General features: G+C 36.3%; 2 protein-coding genes across 4 annotated transcripts; both read right to left on the bottom strand.

Moving 5' to 3' along the window:
• Positions 1-15,773: 15,773 nt before the first annotated feature.
• On the bottom strand, positions 15,774-18,364 carry LOC149248640 (increased DNA methylation 1-like). The gene is made up of 5 exons (XM_089458487.1): positions 18,209-18,364; positions 17,924-18,017; positions 17,372-17,512; positions 16,323-17,282; positions 15,774-16,107 (listed from the first exon to the last, which is right to left on the bottom strand). Exons 1-4 carry the CDS (start codon positions 18,256-18,258, stop codon positions 17,169-17,171), a joined length of 399 nt encoding a protein of 132 aa, XP_089314613.1. The 5' UTR covers positions 18,259-18,364; the 3' UTR covers positions 15,774-16,107; positions 16,323-17,168.
• A 39-nt stretch (positions 18,365-18,403) lies between these two features.
• On the bottom strand, positions 18,404-20,114 carry LOC149248639 (uncharacterized). Of its 3 annotated transcripts, XM_089458490.1 has the most exons (6): positions 19,938-20,114; positions 19,498-19,799; positions 19,333-19,403; positions 19,007-19,064; positions 18,857-18,913; positions 18,569-18,643 (listed from the first exon to the last, which is right to left on the bottom strand). In XM_089458490.1, the coding sequence occupies exons 2-5, from the start codon at positions 19,569-19,571 to the stop codon at positions 18,883-18,885; spliced, it is 234 nt and encodes a 77-aa protein (XP_089314616.1). In that variant the 5' UTR covers positions 19,572-19,799; positions 19,938-20,114; the 3' UTR covers positions 18,569-18,643; positions 18,857-18,882. The 3 variants fall into 3 exon arrangements, with proteins under 3 accessions (XP_089314614.1, XP_089314615.1, XP_089314616.1); XM_089458488.1 differs by lacking the exon at positions 18,857-18,913 and having other exon boundaries at positions 18,404-18,643; positions 19,938-20,107; XM_089458489.1 differs by lacking the exons at positions 18,857-18,913; positions 19,498-19,799; positions 19,938-20,114 and having other exon boundaries at positions 18,404-18,643; positions 19,333-19,455.
• Positions 20,115-22,298: the final 2,184 nt, after the last annotated feature.

Below are 22,298 nucleotides of genomic sequence, written 5' to 3'. Positions count from 1 at the left end.
CAAGGACAAGGAAATAATAATCAAGGTAGAGGACAATCTCAAAATAGAAGTCAAAGCAGAGGCAAAGGAAAATCTTCAAGAAGAGGAAGAGACTTAAGTCAAATTGTGTGTCGAAGATGTAACAAAATTGGACATTATGTTGAAGATTGTCGAACTTCTCTTAATAAAATTCCCAAGTTTCAGCAGCATTCAGCGCAATTTGCAAATGATCAAGATGATGATAACTCAGAATATGTTTTTACTTCCTCACCAGCATCACAACTTTCATCCCTTCTTAGAAGTGATTATGAAGATGTCTGGATCCTGGATTCAAGGGCAACTTAGCACATGACTTGTCGACGTGATTTTTTTGGAATTTTCAAGATTGCCAACTTAATTCCATTTTTCTTGCTGATGATACAAAACATACTCCTTATGGAAAAGGAGCAGTTAAAGTTTTTCTCCCTGGCATTGGAGAAAAAATGATTTCCAATGTATGGTATGTACCAACTTTTAAGAAAAAATTGCTCTCTTTAGTCACGATTTGACAAGCAGGACATCAGGTGATTATTGAAGATGGTTTAGTCAAGATTAATTCAGTCAAACAGAGCTTAAAAACTGTCATGACAGGTTATGAAGATGGAAAATTGTTACGGATGAGAGGGAAAATTATTCCAATGCATTCTTATTTTGCAAGGGCAGTGACTACAGGTATTTCACCTATAAGACTATGGCATGTAAGATATGGACATTTAAATTTTGAGAGTCATTCTCAATTGTAGAAACAAGAATGGTTAAAGTAATTCCCACTTTCAAAAGGGAAAATGCAAAATGTGAAGCTTGCATTTATGGCAAACAAAGTCGAGAAAGTTTTCCAACAAGTTCGTGGCGTGCAAACAGGCGGCTACAACTATTTCACAGTGATGTTTGTGGACCACTACAAACTTCATTTGGTGGTTGCAAATATTTCTTACTATTCACTGATGATTTCAGCAGAATGACTTGGGTTTACTTCTTGAAGAATAAGTCAGAAGCATTTGAGAAGTTTAAAATTTTTCGCCAACTTGTTGAAAATGAAGTCAAAGAAAAGATAGGTACTCTCAAGACAGATAATGAGGGAGAATTCACTTCAAATGAATTCAAAACTTATTGCAGTGAAAATGGCATAAGATGACATCTTACTAATGTTTACACTCCACAACAAAATGGAGTAGTCGAAAGAAAATCACACCTTGTTAGGAATGGAGAGATCCATGTTAACTTTCAAGAGGTTAAGTCCGACATATTGGGCAGAAGCAATACATACAATTGTCTACTTAAGAAACAGATCTCCAACTGCTTCTTTAGACGGAATCACACCTTATGAAGCTTGGTTTGGTTTCAAACCTCGAGTTAAACATCTTCGAGTTTTTGGATCAGTATGTTATGCCTTAGTTCCGAAAGAAAAACGAACTAAGTTTGATTCAAGAAGTTTAAAATGCACAATGATTGGCTATTCTGATGAGAAGAAAGGGTACCGTCTTTTGACCAATGGAAAATTTATTGTGAGCAGGGATGTAATCTTTGATGAAACAGAAAGTAAGAGTGCTGAAGAAATCGAAAGTCTTCTTCAAAAGTTAGAAACTAAGGGCAGTAAAAGAAAAGCAAAAATGCAAAGTCAACCAACTTCACCAAATTGGTATGAACTTGATTTTCCTTCCTCTGAAGATGAGTCATCTTGTCCATCTACTTCAACAACATCATCTGGGTCTTCTAGCAGTTCATCTGCATCTCTAAGTAGCAATAGTTCTTCTGACAGTGATTCTCCAAACTCTTCACCTGAACGAAGAACATCAGTTTATATTAATCCTCTTTATAATGATGGAGACTTTTCAGAATCGCAAATAAGTGAGCACCAACTACCGAAATGGGCAGTTCAACTTTTGAAAGATGTAAAGCCTGATGAGAAGAATAAAATGGGCACCAGAAGGGCACATAGAAGTGAAGGCAATTTTGCCTTGATAGCAAATGATTTTATTGAACCTTCCACATACAAAGAAACAGTAAAACTTAAAGAATGGCAACAGGCTATGGTTGAAGAATATCAAGTAATAATTGATAACAACACTTGGAAACTTGTTGATTGTCCATCAAATGTTAAACCTATAGGATGCAAATGGGTTTACAGAATTAAGTATAATCAAAAGGGAGAACTTGAAAAGTATAAAGCACGACTTATCACAAAAGGTTTTGCGCAGCAGGAAGGCATTGATTATGAGGAAACGTTTGCTCCTACAGCTAAATGGAACACCATCCGATTAACACTTGCATTGGCCGCTCAGAAAGGATGGAAAGTTCATCAAATGGTTGTGAAAAGTGCTTTTCTCAACGGGGGATTTATAGATTTGGCATGCAAGATTGCAAACCCGTTCTCACCCCCATGGAGCAAAACTTGAAACTTTCAAAATTTGAAGGGGGGAAAAGGTGGACAGTACGACTTACAGACAATTGATTGGTAGCTTGATTTATTTGACAAATACTCGCCCTGATCTATCTTATGTAGCCAGTATTCTTTCACATTTTATGTAGGATCCACGAGACAGCCACTGGAATGCAGCCAAAAGAGTTCTTCAATATATCCAAGGAACAAAAGATTTTGGTCTTCTTTACACAAAGACTAAAAACTTTGTACTTGGTGGATATTCAGATGCCGACTTTGCTGGAAGTATTGATGATCGAGCATCAACATCAGGGGTCAGCACCAGTATCTTGGAGTTGTAAGAAACAACCTACAGTGGCCACTTCTTCAGCAGAAGCAGAGTACATTTCAGCATGGGAAGCAGCATGTGAAATTATTTGGTTGCGCAGAATTTTGCAGGACTTGGGCATTTCTCAGGCAGAAGCTACATCATTATTCATTGATAGCTAGTTAGCCATCAAACTTGCCAAGAACCTAGTTTTTCATTCAAAGACAAAGCATGTGGACACCAAGTATCATCATATCAGATCTCTCATTGCCAAAGATGTCCTCAAGCCAGTTTATTGTCCTTCCAAAGATCAGATCTCCGACATTTTCACCAAACCGCTTGGCAAAATAAAATTTACTAAGTTCAGGAATGAACTTGGTATCTGTTGTAATGTATTTTTGGATCATAGGGGGGAATGTTAGATGATCCAAAAATAAAATATTATTATAGGTTATAAAGTTGGAATAAAATAATTATTAATTTAAGATATTAAATTAATAATTATTATTCTAGAATGTTTAAATATTTAATGGAGACACTTAGGATTAGTATATTGTTGTAACAAGATATGACTATCCAAATGTATCGTATCTTAGGCTCTATTTTAGGAGATTAGTTAGCTAGTTGTTTTGAATAGCATTTATTGTAAATGGACACTTGTTATTTAACAAGTGATCCATAATTAGAGGTAGTTAAGACATTGAGCTTATAAATAGCTCATTGCAAGAGTGTTTGGTTGTTCAGGTGTAAAATCTTGCAAAATCATATATGTAATTATTTTTTTAATGATTAATAAAATTACGTGTTTGAGGACACTTCTTCCATTATTCTAAATCTTTCTTCTATAAATGAATACACAATGCTCGTTTGCGATCACTCAAATTCTCAATCTCTAATGATGGGTGGAGAGTCCACTCGAAATGTTGGGCACGATATAAAATCCTCTACACAGTTTCATACAAAAAGCTCTCCCAACATTTTCAAGTTTCTTAATTTGCATCAAGAATTTCTCATTGTGGTCTTTGAGGCGAGTAACTTCATTTTTTTCAGTGGTGATTTTGCAACATCTCTTTGGATATTTTGTATCACTTTTTTACTTTCTTGAAGGATTACTTTTGAGATTTCTTGTAGGCTTCAAAGTAAAATCTTGTAGTTTTTTTGTTTTTGTTTTTGTAGGAAAATGTCAAAAACTTATTTTTCGTATTTAGGATAAAGGACCCTAGAGTTTCCATCCAGAGCGACCCCAAAACAATGTCACTATCGTCAAAAAATAAGGTTTTCACAGTGAATTATGAGATAAAAGTATAATCTCCAATAGCTATAGATTGCTTATGTCATATTTCTTGTCACTTGTGTCGAAAAATTTCGTTTCAATTATATTCTATTCAGGGATCACTAATTGGTTAGCACATTTAGTACGAACATAATTACTATCTTCAATAAGACTAATAAAGATTATAATATCTCTTCTTGTGAGTGATCCTTTGATTTTAAATAATGTACTAATACATTCACTAAAAAATTTAAAAAATATTTTATTATTGGTCCCCATTTTTCTTCCAATATATAATCTCCTTTGTAAATTTTGTATTTTAATGAAAAAATAATTCTTCTTTAAATTTAGAAACTTTATAACCTCAATGTTATTTTATAATGCCTTTTTGACCTATATAAAAGGTTATAATTATTTTTCATTTCTTTTAATAAAGCTTAAAACTCTTTTACTTTAAATGAGAACTTTTACCTCTCAACTCCACTTTAACTTTGACCTTCCCCCATAAAATATATTGACGTAGAGATTTTGTTTTAATTAGTTGTAATTTTATATTGATTTTTTTTTTCTCACAATGCTTAACTTTATAATCTTCTCCCTTTTTATGTATATCTGTAAATGACCTTCGACCCTTTTAGTAGCTTAAATTTTTTATTAAAATTTCCATTAATCCTTGAATCAAATATGCATAAAAGGTCACAAAGAGAGTCACAACCCTTCTCTTCTCATTGGACGTTTTGAACAAGGGTTCGGATCACGACGTTCTCTTTTCACTGGATGATTTCAACCTGCGTTCAATGCTTGTTGCGGGAAGAGGGAAAAGACAACAACAAAATGTATGATGGACATATGGTGTGGCGATTTATATGATTCACTAGCTTATTATTTCCTTACATTGACCCCGTTTGGCGATTTCTTTTATTTTTTATAACATTTTTTAAAATCAGTAGCACGATTTTTTTTTGGAAGTGGCCAAAGGCCTAACTACAAGATGGAGAAACTCCAAAATTCTTGTAGAAAAATGTTTCAATGATAACAAGAGTGACGAATTTTGACGGCTAAGGACCTGGATCGAAGAACATGCATCTAATACCAATGTAACGAACAACGTTCATATAATCAGAAGAATGATCTGATATCAATGTAACAAACAAGGTTCGTACTCAAAAATAATCTTCAGAATACTTCGAATACAAAGACATCCATTTTATGGCAAGTAATTATATATAAGAATATTTGAATACAAGTGAGATGATTATAATGAGGGTGAGAACTTGCTTATATATCTAGGTAGGTACCTCTTCAAAAACAGTCATGCCTTTAGAAACATGCCTCTTCACTACTAATTATTAGTTAATTAATCATTAATCATTGTTTTTGTTATTTACATTATTTGTATTATTTTTATATATGTTTTATTCATAACAATATAGCTAAGAGGATGAACAAAAAACATTGTTAAATATGGTACACTCCATGATGTTTTCTAAGAATGTAAAATTGATGTTTTTGGATACAGTTTTTTTTTTGCACAGTCTACGTAAAGAACAAATATCCATAAAATGCTATTCAAAACAAGATTTCTTATCAAATGTGGTTAGTCCACACCCCCTCCATCAGACATCTCAGGATTTTTGGTTCCACCTACTATGACTTGATTCCAAAACAACAGAGAAATAAACGTGATGCAAGGATTCATAAATGCATTTTCTAGGGGTAGTCAGATACCACCAAGGCCTATCTTCTTTACAATGAGACAAATAAGAAATTCATACTTTCTAAAGATATCACATTCCTTCAGTCCACCAAAAGTGATGACTCTGTTGAGAGATAACTTCATCGTCTACAAAGTATTTCTCCAATGAAGACATATCATGAATTTGACACTGAAATTCCAAATGTTGAAGGGGGGTACCCAATTCTAGGTTAATATTTGGAATCCCCCTCTGTATAACCAAAACCAACACCTCCTTGTGAAGAAGTTCTAGAGACCTCATCAAATTTGGATGATGTTATAAGTGTTGAATATAGCAATAAGAAATGCTAAATATAGAAGTGTCAAATTTAGTACTGCTATAAATAGCATTTCGGGATACCTTCCTATTTTAGTTAGTCCCTAAACTAAAATAGAGAAGTAAAATTCGAATTTGATCCTAGAAGTTGTTTGTAAAATAATTAATTAATTCATCTTGAGTTAATTAGTCAAGGAAAATCAAACATGAAGTCTATGTGGGGACATGCAACAGTTTCTCCATTAATTGAGGAATTTATCCATCAGTTAAAGAGATAAAAATGAGTTGTAATTAGTTCGCTCAATTAACTGAGTCAAGTCCAGTTAGATTAATTCAAACAGTTTGTTGAATTAATGTGAGTTCAATTAGTTAATGCATGCATGCATGTAACTGTTTCACTTCAGATAACTTAATATTCTCTCATAAATAACTAATGCGTGTCAGTTCAGACAGAGAACCAGTTGAGATCAGATGGAGGGGCAGTGTACTATCAATTGCTAAAATATTCCATTGTGAATATTCCTTACATGTAGAAATAATTCTTTCCTTGAGGATTGCGCAGTTACTTCTTTAGGTTTTGTGAATGTGATGAGGCCAATTCACACATGTGGCTTCACTAGACCCCAAGAAAAACTGTGCAAGGAAATAGGAGGCTTGGAGGGCTTGAGGAGGACATATACAATGTCTATTCAGTCGGTGAGCTGTATTGTTTGATTGCAGAGAGAGCAGGATAGCTTGAGAGGTGATTCTTTTTTGTAACTCGAACATATTTCCACTTGTATGAGAATACAGAGTTGGGGTTTTAGGTTGAGGCTTTCCCCGGGTTATTTCTTATGTGTTATGTGTGATTGATTTCTCATTCTCAGTTATATGTGTTCTCATTGATCATACTCAAATTGATTAAGCTTCTGCAAAGTGTTGTAGAAGTAGATCTTATATTGTGTTTTAGTATATTGCATAATCTGTTGATCTACAGTGGAAATTTCTACATGGTATCAGAGCAAAGGTGATCAAAGGAGAAGAACAGTATACAAGAAGGGAGAAGGGAGAAGTTTGTGGTTTCTGAATATAGAAATCGAGTTCTTATCACATCTCAATTTCACCAATGGCGTTCAGTGGTTTAAGACTCGAGTATTCCCTTGATGGCAGCTCGAATTATATAGCCTGGAAGGATCACATGGAAGCAATATTAGAGGTTAATGGTCTAAAGGACTTCATTAATCAAGAAGTCCCCAAGTCGAGTGATGCTACTCAACTGGCGGAATGGAAGAAATGTGTGGCTAGAGCAAGGAGAATCCTCCTGGAGGGAGTTCGAGACCACTTTGTCTCGAGCCTCCATGGGAAGGAGACACCATTTTCGATGTTGAAAACATTGAAAGATCAGTATCAGAACAAAAACGATCAGAAGAAGCTGGCGCTAAAAGACAAGCTCCGTAAGATTAAGTGTGAAAAGGGAAACACGATCTCTACATATCTGAACAAGCTCACCACTTGCAGGGATGAGCTTGGAAGTGTAGGGATCACGACCGCTGATGATGAAATGGTGAGTCTTGCACTCCTCGGTCTTCCTAAGAGCTGGCATAACTATGAAGACTCGGTTAATGGAAGAGAAAAATTGCCAGATTGGGAATGACTTTGGTCGGATCTGATGCAGGAGGAAATAAGAAGAAGCACCAAAGATGGATCCTCATCGAAGCAAGATGATGAGGAAAATCTAGCCTTAGTGAGTAAGGCGAGGAAAGGGAAAGGGAAGGCATCCCATCCCAAATCCGGTTCTTCCCATGGTGGGAAGAAGATTGACAAATCGAAAGTGTGATGCTTTCATTGTCATGAAGCAGGCCATTATGCCACGAATTGTCCACATAAGAAATCCAAGAAGGGTTCCTCAAAGGGATCTGATGGTGAGGCAATGGCTTCACAATTTGAGCTGGATTTCTCGCTTATCGCATGCATGGTTTCATCCATGGTGGGATGTGTGTGGTACCTAGACAGTGGAGCTTCATTCCACATGTCAGGTGACAAGAATATTTTCAGTACCTTGGAGGAGAAGGATCTCCAAATGTGGATCGAGATGGGCGATAATGGAAAGTACCGTGTTTCAGGTGAAGGTACGGTTGTGTTTCAGAGGGAGCATGGAGCTCCCCTCACCCTGCTGATGTAAAGTATGTACTAGTTCTGAAGAAGAATCTTGTGTCTATCGCTATGCTAGAAGACAAAGGCTATGATGTAGTCTTTAGTAAAGGAAAAGTATTCCTGAGGCATATCGATACTGGACAGACAAAGCAAATTGGGATTCGAGTAAAGAATCTCTACAAGCTGGAGGTAGACGACTGTGCTGCATTGAGTTCCAAAGTTGAGATGGTGCAGAGCCAAGATGTTGGCGAGCTATGGCATAGAAGACTGGGCCACTTGCACCATGGAGCCCTGAAGATCATGCAGCAGATTTCTACCAGATTACCCAAGGGAAAACTTGAGCAGACGAATACATGCAAAGGTTGTACCTTGGGTAAGTATGCGAAATCTTCCTTTCCGGATCGAGACAGTAGAGCTGGAGCAATCCTGGAGCGAGTTCACTCAGATGTTTATGGACCTTTCTCTACAGCCTCCACCGCTAAACAAAGGTACTATGTTATTTTTATTGATGATTTTTCTCGTAGATGCTGGATCTACTTTATGCAAAATAAGGATCAGACCTTCTTGAGGTTTTGTGAGTTTAAAGCCTTGGCAAAGAAAGAATCTGGAAAGAAAATAAAAGCCTTGCGTAGAGACAATGGTGGGGAGTATGTCTTGCAACAGTTTAAAAACTTCTGCGTTGTAGAAGGAATTAAACGGGAACTGATGGAACCCCATAACCCACAGCAGAATGGGGTGGCCAAAAGGAAGAACAGATCGATTGTGGGAGCAGCTCGAGCAATGTTGCATGACCAAAGCCTACCACTGCATTTGTGGGCTGAGGCATGCAATACAGCAGTATACTTGCAGAACAAAAGCCAGCACCGTATACTAGGGATTAAGAAACCTATGGAGGCCTTTTCCGGGAAGCGACCTAATGTAGGTCACTTTCGAATCTTTGGATCATTATTTTACTGTCATTTGACCAAAGATGCTAGGAAGAAGCTAGACCCAACAGCTGAGTTGGGAATACTTGTGGGGTGCATGTATACACCCCACAACTATCAGGTGTACCTGCCTTCCACTCAGAGGACTGTGGTACGCAGGGATTTGAAATTCGATGAGAAGAAAGCCATGAGCTTATCACTTGAGAGGGAGCTCAAGTTGCATGCAGAGGAGGAACTTTCAGTTCCAAAGGAGGAGGAGCCTCAGATTGATGCGGAGCAGTCGCATGCAGAGGATTTGGGAGTGGAGACATCCACTCATGCTAATACTTCCAGAGATGGGCAGAAACGCTCAAGGGAAGCTGACAGGTTGATGTTGGATGCGCAGGAGAATGCGGGACAACCATATTCTCAGCGCAGACAGAGGAGGTCGCCCGAGCAGTACACTGGGTACACGGCCCTGGTTGGGGAGTGTGTAGATACCGAACCTTCTTCATTCGAGGAGGCAATGCAGCAACCAATCTGGGTTGATGCAATGGTAGAGGAGTACGACTCTATCATTCAGAACAGTGTGTGGGATGTTGTCCCAAGACCTCAAGGTAAGTCAGTGGTGAGTTCCATATGGCTTTACAAGGTAAAGCAGGCAGCTAATGGCAGTGTTGAGAAACATAAGGCAAGGTTTGTTGCCCGGGGTTTCTCACAGGTTGAGGGGATCGACGACGATGAGACTTTTTCTCCCGTAGCAAGGTACTCATCGATTAGATCGATGTTGGCACTATCAACTCAGATGGGGTGGAAGATCCACCGGATGGATGTGAAGACAACATTCCTCAATGGGAATATTGAGGAGGAGGTGTACATTGAGCAGCGAGAGGGTTTTGAGACCTTCAATCATGAGTCACATGTGTGCCGACTCAAGAGGGCTTTGTATGGGCTGAAGCAATCACCCTGTGGTTGGTACACCAGGATCGACAACTATTTCACCAGGTTGGGCTTCACCAAGAGTGAAGCAGATGTGAGCCTTTACCACATCATGGTAGAAGGTAAATCATTTATCATTGTTCTTTATGTCAATGATCTGATTTTGACAGGTGATGATCAGGTGATGATCAGTTGATACAACCTTGCAAGGAGGACCTTGCAAGAGAGTTCGAAATGAAAATACATGGGTCTTATGCACTACTTTCTAGGCATGGAGGTGTGGTAGAAAGATGGTGAAGTATTTGTGTCTCAAGGCAAGTATGCTAATGAGATACTCTGGTGCTTTCACATGGAGAAGTGCAAGCCCATGCAGACTCCTCTAGCTGGGAACTGGAGGAAGGAGGATGCTACTTCAGGTGAGGTAGTAGCTGCTATTGTCTATCGACAACTGGTGGGTTCATTTATGTATCTGGTGAACACACGACCCGACTTATGCTTTGTTGTGAACCAGCCGAGTCAAGCTATGGTTCAGCCTACCAAGCTGTTTTGGAAGGCAACGAAGCATGTGCTAAGATACCTCAGAGGCACATCTTAGTTCGAATTGTGGTACAGACGAACAGAGGGTGTGAAGCTTCAGGGCTTCATAGATGCGGATTAGGCAGGGAGTCCATCAGACCAGAAGAGCACTTCTGGAGGAATCTTCAACCTTGGTTCAGTTGCAGTTTCCTAGTACAGCAGGAAATAGAGATTAGTTTCACTTATCTCAGCAGAGGCTGAATACATGGCTACTAGTCAGGCTACATGTGAGGCCATTTGGATGCAGAAGATTCTAGTGGGATTGTTTGGTCAGAGGATGGATCTAACCATGATCTACTGCGATAATCAGAGTTGTATCAAACTCTCTAAGAATCCAGTTTTTCATGATAGGTCCAAACACATTGATATCTGGTATCTGATATCTGGTGGATTATGTTTCGACCAAGGAACAGGATGTAGATATTTTGACAAAGGCATTGTCAAAATGCAAGTTCGAGTTCCACAGAGACAAGATTGGGGTTACTGATAATCCCTTTCTTGTTGAGAGGGAGTGTTGAAAATAGCAACAAGAAATGCTAAATATAGAAGTGTTAAATTTAGTGCTACTATAAATAGCATTCTAGGATACCTTCCTATTTTAGTCAGTCCCTAAACTAAAATAGAGAAGTAAATTTCGAATTTGATCTTAGCAGCTGTTTGTAAAATAATTAATTAATTCATCTTGAGTTAATTAGTTAAGGAAAATCAAACATGAAGGCTATGTGGGGACATGCAATAGTTTCTCCATTAATTGAGGAATTTATCCATCAGTTAAAGAGATAATGATGAGTTGTAATATTGAGTTGTAATTAGTTGGCTCAGTTATCTAAGTCAAGTCCAGTTAGATTAATTCAAACAGTTTGTTGAATTAATGTGAGTTCAGTTAGTTAATGCATGCATGCATGTAACTGCTGCACTTCAGATAACTGAATATTCTCTCATAAATAACTCATGCATGTCAGTTCAGACAAAGACCCAGTTGAGATTAGATGGAGGGGCAGTGTACTATCATTTGCTAGAATATTCCATTGTGAATATTCCTTGCATGCAGAAGGAATTCTTTTCTTGAGGCATGCGCAGTTACGTCTTCAGGTTTTGTGAGTGTGATGAGGCCAATTCACACATGTGGCTTCACTGGACCCCAAGAAAAATTGCACAAGGAAATAGGAGGCTTGGAGGGCTTTAGGAGGACATATACAGTGTCTATTCAGTCGGTGAGTTGTATTGTTTGATTGCAGAGAGAGCAAGATAGCTTGAGAGTTGATTCTTTTTTGTAACTTGAACATATTACCACTTGTATGATAATACAGAGTTGGGGTTTTAGGCTGAGGCTTTCCCCGGGTTATTTCTTCTATGTTATGTGTGATTGATTTCTCATTCTTAGTTATATGTGTTCTCATTGATCGTGCTCAAATTGATTAAGCTTCCACAAAGTGTTGTAGAAGTAGATCTTGTATTGCGTTTTAGTATATTGCATAATCTGTTGATCTACAGTGGGAATTTCTACAATAAGAAAAATTAAGAAGTTGAATATTGATGATGCCACACCCTTAGAGGAGCCATCTAGTCCTCGTCCAAAAAAACTAAAGTGGTTGTTCAAGATATTTGAAAGTGCCTATCCTTATGAGACCTGAAAGACTAAAACCAAGAGTTCTACTAGAGATGACAATAGAGGTGCAAATTCAAGTGATGTGGATGCCACAAATATTTTGTATAATTTTGAACTAAATTTGTCTATTGACTTTGAACCTACTTCCTTCAAAAAAGTTGCTTCTCATGATGAATGGAAAGAATCCATGTAGAAGGAATATGATGCACTCATAAAAATGGAACTTGGAAGTTAGAGGACCCTCCATACGGGGAACCAAACCAATTGGTTGCAAATGGGTCTTTAAAAACAAGTATAAAGCAGACACTTCACTTGACAAGCACAAATCAAGGCTCGTGGAAAAAGGATTTGCACAAAAATAAGGTGTTGACTATGAGGAAACCTTCACTCCCACAGAAAAATGGGTGACCATCTGGACCATATTCTCTTTGGCAACACAGAAAGGATGGAAAATCCATCAAATGAACTTGAGGACAACTTTGTTGCATGGGTATCTGAAAGATTTTTTTTTATGTCTTGGCTTGAAGCTTTTGTTGTGAAGGGACAAGAAAAAAAGGTATGCAAGCTTGTCATCCTTGTATGGTCTAATAAAGGTACCACGAGCGCGGTATGAAAATTTAGTTGAGAATATTTTGAAGCTAAATTTCAAACACTGTAATCTTGATGATGCAACTTTATTTGTTAAAATGGTTGGAAAAATAGTTGTGTATCTTGTAGTATATGTACATGATATTTTAATAACATGCAACAATGAAAATTATGTTGCATTCATGAAGAAAGATATGAAGAAAGGTTTTGAAATGATAGACTTAGGACATCTTCATTATTACTTAGCCATTGAATTCAATCAAAATCATATTCATTTCCCAAAAAAATCACATTGGAGAACTATTGAACAGATTTAGCATGGCAATATGTAGCTCTCTCTCCACTCCAATGGAACAAAACTTGAAGCTTACATCAAAAGAAAGGAATCAATTTGAGGATGCAATGAAGTATGAAAAACTTGTAGGAAGTCTCATCTACCTCTCCACAGCCAGAACATATATCTCATATGTTGTGAGCATCCTTTCCAAATTTATGCAAAAACCATGTGAGGTCATTGGTCTACTGCAGAAAGAGTCTTGAGATACTTAATGGGAACTCAAGAGTATGAATTAAAGTACACCAAGGTGGACGGCTTCAGTCTTATTGCACATTCTGATTCAAACTTTGGTAGGGACAAGGAAAATGGAGTGTCAACTTTAAGATATCTCATCAGTCTAGGATCAGTAGTTGTCTCTTAGAGGTCACACAAACAAACAATTCCGCTAGATTCCAAAATAGAGGTAGAATATGTGGTATTTGCCGAAGTAACAAAGGAAATTGTGTGGCTCAGGAAAATGCTTGAAGTCTTGCAAGAGAAACAAGTGAACTCAACTCCTCTAATTTCGGTCAATACTTTTGTAATCAAGTTGGCCAAGAATCCTAAATTCCATGATTGATCCAGGCACATCAACACTAAGTATCATTTGATTTGACACCATGTAGAGGCCAAAAAAATCATTTAATACAATGTTTCATGGTTGAGAAAATTGCAAACATCTTCACCAAAGCACTTAGAAGAGAAAAATTTGAAAATTTCAGAACGATGCTTGGGCTCACAAACACCCCTTCAGATAAAGGGTGAGAATGTTAGACACCTTATTCCTATGGGATTATGGTAAATAGTAATTACGTGTCAATATGTAACAAATACTTCATTGGGAAAACTAATATCCCACGTATTTAGAGAATTGTTTCTCCTTGTAATAAATTTGTGTCTTTCATTAATGAATAATGTTGGAGATTTTTGTACGATGCTCAATCTGACGCAAATCATTTAATTTTCAATGAATTTTTTGCAAGGCATTAATTGTAACCCTTTATGATGACCTCTCCATTGACTTGTATATCTTTGACTATCATTTTCTTACATATATGTGGATGCCACTCACCTTCACAACAAGTCTTAACATTTTAGCAATAATATATTTGAGTAAAAAATTGTTCTTTTGAGTTTTATAAAAAATGATTCATTTGAAACATAACTCAGAACTAGCACAATCATATAAATTAAATGGTTCATAAATGCCGACAGGTATCAATCATAATAACCAACAAAAGACTTACTTCATGATACATCTCATGTTGCTAAAAATTAAAAGACCATAAAAACTAACTAAATTATAACTTTATTTTAAATTATTTTTATTATTATTATTTATAAAAAAATAATATATAAGTTAAACATATATACATTTAGAGAAACATGGAATGAAATTCTTAATTATGGAGATTTACCTCCTCTTTACTATGGAGATTCTTCATTTGTAAATAAGATTTATTACAATACAATGGGTCAATATCATGGCTTATCAATACCACATGCTCAAAAGCCATAACCCACTCCATATGACATTTGCTTTAATTAATCAATTTAATTAAAGAGGTAAAAGGAGCATAACTACTTTGGAGATAAATCTCAACCATTGATTTGTGTATACAATTATCAATATCCTAAATTATTCTATGGAAGTAAAATCCATACCATTCACCTAATAATTATTGATAATTAAATCAAAATTTTGAAAATCTTATTCCAAAATAAACACACTTCTTAGCATAATAATACTTGATTTGTATAATATATATAATAATGATAAAAAATTACTAATTAGATACACAACCTAAAACTATAATAAATAAACACATAATAATCTTGCGCATTAAATCCCTAAAATAAAATATATATTTTTATTTCCTACAAGTAAAACAATCTATCATTCATATCATCTATATATCAGATAGATGGTATAAAAATCTATTTAGCTAATAAAACTCATACTCTTGGTAAGAGATTAACACATTTTCCATGTATCCTTACCAAGATTTAGAGATCATTGATGGTTAGAAAGAAAACTATAAAGGAAAATGTTTTCCCATATGCTTATTAAATTTTTATTTTAATAAAAACAAATTGGAATATTACTATATAGATAGTTTTGCCACGAAATATAAGAATTAAGTATTCTTGATCTAAACAATCTCATAAACGCTATGAATCATTCTCATAATATTAATCATGATTAATCCATTTACTTATTTTTAATAATAAAATTATATATTAAATAATAATAAAAATTATAAATTATAAATATTTTAATCTTCCATATTTACAATCCTCCATCTATCAGTGCATGGTTCCTTACGGGTTACACTCACCTTCAAGTTCAATCGTATTTACTATTTATGAACGTTTTGTATTCAAAACAAGGGCAGCTGCGAGGCAGCGAGTCCCTGCATTAAGTTAAGAACAGGGAGCTGGGCAGATAGCGCAGTGGAGAGACAGTTGCAACTTCAAGCAAGCAATATTTCAATAGTTCCAAGTCTATTGAGCCATAAATAAATTGGAGCAATACTTCCAAGTCTATTGAACCTATATTAAAGAAATTAAAGAGACAGTTGCAACTTCAAGCAAGCAATATTTCAATAGTTCCAAGTCTATTGAGCCATAAATAAATTGGAGCAATACTTCCAAGTCTATTGAACCTATATTAAAGAAATTAAAGCAATATATGGGCCGCGTATTCTTGCAGTGGGTGTAAAAAAAATGTTTCAAGTGGATATTAAGTCAATTCAACTGATACAAGAGTCCAAAATAAGAGTTGCGAATAGTTACAACAACATTTTCCAGTTGCAGGATCAGATCAATCTCTGTTTTTAGAGAGAACAAAATGAACTATAGAGAGATGACTGATCCCTGATCAATGCATTGACATCTAATCAGTCCAAAGAGCAAGGAGATCCCCCTCCTAGATAGGAGGTCCACTTGAGAGCTCTGTTCCTTGAAGATGTGGCAGAAAGAAATCGGATTGAATCATTCTTTATAGCTTAGATTTGCAAGAGCCAGTGGGATAGTGAGGGGACAGTTTCACTGCAAAGAAAAACAAGAGAGTTTAGAGAGTTTTGTGTAAGATTCAAATTCACATGTTATTAAAATAATTGAAAATTTGCAGTTCAGGCATGCAGATATAAATTAGAACATTTCCAAGAACCAGATTCAAAACAGCATGAAGAATTAGAGACAGAAGAACCTTATGCATACATGGACAATAGAAACACAAAAAAGAATAAATGCTCCTTGCTTACCTGCTGAGAAGCATCGCTTAGCTCATGTTCTAGATCCTGGAAAACCTTGTCTTCCTCAACATTTGAAGAAATCAGTGCTTATTAACGGGCATTTTATCAATTAGAAGGACAACTTTTATGAAAGCAGGCATTGGACTATGTGCTAGGAATTCAATTATGAAAACAACACAAGGCATATAGGCACAAGCAGATTACAAATTATCGTACTAATCAATTGAAAAAAGATCTTGGAAAAGTACGAATCCCACAGAGCATCTTCAACCATATGCCATATGCGTGGTTGCTTGAGCCCTGTGATGTGAACTTGTTATGAAATAAGGTACAAGGCACATGACCACAAACAGATTTTCTATTACCATACCAAGCAATTGAAGAGGTTGAAAAAGTACAAATCCAAAAGACCATTTATGTTCAACCATATGCTGGTTGAGCCCTGTGACGTGAGCTGTTTGTTTGTGTCTCTGCCCTTAGATTGACATTATCAATAGATGCAATGCAATTATATTCGTACTTAAACCTGCCCATTGTATTTACGTCAATTGAATTCCTCATGGCTTGCCAAATTTCTTGCCGGTCACAATACTGTAAACTCTTCATGAGATAAATGTTTGCATGAATACAGTCAAAGCACACTGCTTTCCTGTGCAATAGAGGTAAAGGCTCCACTAGAAGGCCATGATCCATATGGTGTATGCTCTTTTAAGCAATTAAAATCAATGTCTGCACAAACCTTTTCATATTTTTGGACCATTAGTATCCAAAATATCCAAAAAAAAATGGCATCCCAACTCGCTATGTCATAACATCTAGCAGTGCCAATGTCATCATTCAGAGATATTGAGTTCACTAGAGACCCTTGTCTGGAGCACCGCAAACACTGCTGAACCTTGAACATGGCTTCTCTAACTTTGAATTGCCTTGGAAAGACATGATCTGTAGATCTTTCCTGTACTCATCAAACTGCAAGTAAATAGTTACAGTTAGATTAGACGTCAAAGATAATTTGCAAGGCAACTACATGATATTGGAAGTGATAGTTTGGCACAGACCTTGTCCTCTGACATTTCTGTGAAGCCAAATTTGCTTATCCAGATGGACTCAGCTTCCTCCGCAGCAGGCAACACCAGATTTTCAACATTCAAGAATCCAAGCAGCCTCTCAATACATGAAAATAATGACTGAAAATAACCCTGTAGAAAATTATCCCTTGTCATTCATACTGCTTTCTTTCTGTCCGTTACAAATTCTAATTCTTTCTAGCCAATGATGGTTTGCTAACAAAATAATTATACAAATTCTAATTCTTTCTAGCCAATGATGGTTTGCTAACAAAATAATTATTCAAACAGAATTGTATCAATGAAGTCACAAAAATTCAAAAAATTCGGACAGCATAACTAATTTCAATCATAGACAAACAAGCATCCCAAAAATTTCTTGGCTAAGTGGAAAACAGTCCAATAAGGACAGACAGGGCAGGATAAGCTTCATGTCAAAACAAGTAGTAATTGGAAAGGTTTTTCATCTCTAAACCAAGTTGGGTGTACAGGAAAATTTGAGAATAACATGATCAAAATAAACCCTCATGATCAAACAGTCACCTGTCCTTGACTTCTCGGGCTAGTAGCAACAAGTGGTAACTCTGCAACTTGCCGTCCAAAAATTCGAAACACTGCAGCTGAAATCACTACTGAGCTGCAAATACATAAGAAAAATCACATATTTGTGAAATAAGTACTAGGTATACACCACAGCCTATAGGAAATAAAATATCATAATTTCAGTATCACTCATAAGCAAAACTGATCAATCTTTTAGAATTGAATATTTCAGATACTAAAAACACTGCATCTCAAAACACCAAAAGGAATTCTTAAAACACTTACTCTGCTGTCAAAACTGCACAATACATCCCTCGAAATTCCTGAGCCTTCATGCTTTTACTGCAGAAGAAATGCCAGTGCACAGTTTCAGCAAGAAGGACTTTCCAGTATCAAACATACATACTGAAATCCAAAGGTAGCCTGTTAGAAAGACGTTACAACAAACAAATATATGGGAAGGGGCTCAATCACCTGTAGACCAGCAGCAGCCTCTGAAAGTAGTACCCTACTGTCAGGGTCCCCTGTTTTGGCATGAAGAAGCTGCCAGGATATATTGGCACTAGAAACTTCTTCCAGACCCTTATCACGTCGCTTCTTCATCAGCTCATCAGTTATAAAAGAAGGTAGGCTTTCTGGTCCATGTGAAACCAATTTTTGCAGTGCAGAATGAATTTTTGTACAATCATTGGAGCAGAACCATTCACCCTCTGGCAATTCCTGTTGCACATAAAAATCCCTATCAGGATTAACACAATAAAGTAACAAAAACGCTACTCTGTCAGATACCTAAACTGCTCAGAATTCTTAATTAAAAACCAATCCTTTGCATCAAAGAAATAAAACAGAAAGTATTTACAATGAAAATATCCTTAAATTGGTTAAAAGAGTAGCATTTCTCATATGGAGTTCAGACATAAGGATTTGACCTACTTTTAAATCTGCCATGCCCCGTTCTCTTAAACAGCCAACGTGGAAATCCTTCTCACACTGACCATGCAACATATGATAATTAAGCATTCACTACTCAAAACGACTAAAACAAACAATATGCAACAGCATGAAACAGGAAAGTATCTGTACTTGGTCACAGAGCATAACAGTGCGATCCCCAAATGCCCGTTTATCGAAATCATGAAGCCTGAATCCACATCACAAACATGCACGAATAGTGTTAGCTCATATTTGTCTGTTCCAAAGGCACTATACAGTATAACTATAATGAGAATGAGCATCCTCATCTATTTTGAATATATGCTTATACTGTAATGGAATCTGAGACCAAGTTGCTTAAACATCCATCCAGCCTATATACAAGAAGCTATGTTGTTAAGTTCCTCAAACACAGTAACCAAAAGTGAGGTTCGCAATTTGTTTAGGAAGCATAAGCATAGAGAAAGAAACTGTACCAGAGTCGAGTGACAGGACCTTCAGCTGCTGTGCAATAAGAATCCCTGGATACAGCCTGCACTGCTCAAATCTGCCATTAAAGTCACTTTCAGCTCTCTGGTAAGAACAGAGCATATAGATACAGAACTTTTAAAGAAGAAGTGCTGGCTTTAATTAGGACTCACCCCTGCAGCTTTGTCACATTGTATGAATTTTTCTTGCAGCTCCAGAATAGCCCTTTTCCAGAAATCCTCCACATGAAAGCATGCCATGAGACCTGACCCCTTCACAGAGAAACCAGAAGAATGAAACTGCGAATGAAACTGGTGCCCTGTGTGACCTGTGTAGGAGACGAGCGAACCGAACGGGGTTTTGGGCACGGAGCTGTTGATATTGGGGACTCTCCTGAGCCGGTAGGCGGACACCTCCCGCCATGCAACCCTTTAGCATACGGCCGACACCTGCAAAACAGCAAGCAAACCGACACCTGCAAAACAACAAGCAAACCTTAGCATATGTATGCCTGTTCGCACATAATACGAATTAACATTAAACATTAACGAATTAATGTTAGCATTAAGAGGAAACCGCTCACGGTCAGGGCCAGTTCATTGTGCGTAAATACCAGTTTAGGCTATGGTCCGGCCTCTTCCGCCTCGGGAAGAGGCCAAATAAGATGGCGAACGCAAGCTGAACTCCAAACTTTAGAATATAACTGCAAATAACGCTAAAAAACCTTGCAAATTAATGCTAAGTGCCCTCCGAACGGTTACTATAGTCCCTGCCGGATGCCAGATGGCAGGGACTAATAATACCACTTTGTTAAGTAATAATGTTTTTGTTCATCCCAATATATACCAAATGCATGGGCTTTTCCAGCTTTATACTTTGGTATTTTTTGGTAACCCATAAAACTGAATTGTTTGTATGGCTACAAAATTCCAATTAAATATCACGTCAAAGTATTGAAATTAATATAATTTTATATTTTAAACCATAGTGAATTACATTAGATTTTAATGAGTAGTTCAATGGGTTAAATTACCTAAATTTTATCTCTTTCTTTTTGTCGTAAGACACAAGTTCAATTCTCTTTAAATTCATCAAAATCAACTCTCATCAAATTTATTAAAATCAACTCTAACAATTGAATTCACTAAATATGAAACTTTTTCAAATTAACTTATCTAAAAAAATATTAATAATAATAATAAATTAACAAATCCCAGATAATCTTACTTAACAATATCGACCCTCCAATAAAACTCTGAGGAAAAAATCTAATAATAATAATAATAAATTAACAAACCCCACATAATCCCACTTAACAATATCGACCCAATAAAACTCGGACCAAAAAATCTAGATGAGTTCTCTTAAATACAACGTTGTGAGATATATTAACTCTTTGATAAGGTTGTTTGAATCGATTGTTGTTTCATGGGAAGATAAAGTTAACTAGGGGAGAGATTCCTAATGTTGTGCAGGGACCAGTAATTGATATAGTACTGGTCCCACCAAACCACCAATAATTGATACTTTTGAAACCAAAATTTAAACAGAAATAAATAACATTATGTATAAATAAGTATTAATTTATGTCCAAAAATCACCCATACATTGACTGGGCCCACAACTGTCCATAAATAGTATTTTACTACTTAATATTGCAAAACATATTGACCCAAGTAGAAAACAGCTAAAGCCATAAAGGCTTGCAAACTAGTCTATTCCAGAAGTACAAAACAGCAGTCACTTCAACCCCCACTCATCAGAACTGCAACTTTGCATCCCAAATAAATATGCCTACCTACACATAACAAAAGGGAATGTATGTCAGCCATAACTGTTGTGTTGTTCAACAACTAAACACCCTATGTTCAATAAATGACACCCAGACCCAATAACTGCAATAAATGACACCCAACTCACTCTATTTCTCATTAAAACGGATCAAAGCACATGGATCAACAAATAACCAATTCCCAACCATTAGATCACATCAAATTAAATCCATACCACACATTCAAAATGAAGCCATTGCAATCCATGTACATCCATGTCCACCAATTAAATTCAAGTCCCCAAAACTATAAAAGAAGTCCACCCATTGTTGAAGTTGCATCTTATGCTTTCAAACTATTCAGCAAACTTGAAGACAACATCACAAAACAGTGGCCAATATATCCAAGTTAGTTATATGAATTACAACTCATTCTTCTTACAGTTCTGTTTTCATTGTTTTCATTTATCAGATTTCTTACATGGTCTGTCTGGCCATAACTGCTAGAAGGATACCTGGATGGTTTCACAAACAGCCATTGAAAGTCGTTGTTCTTACAGTTCTGTCCATAGGGTTACAGTTAACCTTTTTTATACAGTTACAGTTAACCTTTTTTATACAGAGTTTATGTATGTGTTCTAGCTTATTATGGCGACACTTATTCGATCATCAACTTAATATTGATTACAGCTTACATATCACAGAGGTTACGTATGTCATGTTAGTACTGTAGTCACAACTTGTTTAGCTTACAGGAATTGAACCTATTGAATACAGTCATATCCATCTAATCAACCAACTTGGTCATAGCTCTGATTACATCTTATGCTTAAGACGTGTTGTTTTTTGTATGTTGAATATGGATATGCTTACCTTATGAACTATGATGAAACGATACAAGCTCTGATCATAGCCGAAGCTAAGTAACTGTTTAGTGATACTAATGAAGCTTGCGACTAGTGATAAGGAACTTGTATTACTAAGGGTCTGTGTTTCTTACATGTTATGATAGTATTAATTAGGGATATACCTATACAGATTACTTATAAGTTAGAACAGGTATACTAGTATGATTACGGTCAGAGTACTGGAATTGATGAAACTCGTGTATCTTACTCAATATGTGATCTAGTATGAAGCTAAGTTGTATAAGCTATATAAGATAATACATTGAACAAAGGTATGTATCATATTCAATGGATC

Source organism: Pinus tabuliformis, chromosome 7 (assembly GCF_031772625.1).
Source record: "Pinus tabuliformis cultivar Carrire ecotype Pingquan chromosome 7, CPIR1, whole genome shotgun sequence".
Taxonomy (NCBI): domain Eukaryota; kingdom Viridiplantae; phylum Streptophyta; class Pinopsida; order Pinales; family Pinaceae; genus Pinus; species Pinus tabuliformis.
The sequence above is the reverse complement of the archived record's forward strand: the minus strand, read 5'-3'. Positions and strand labels throughout refer to the sequence as shown.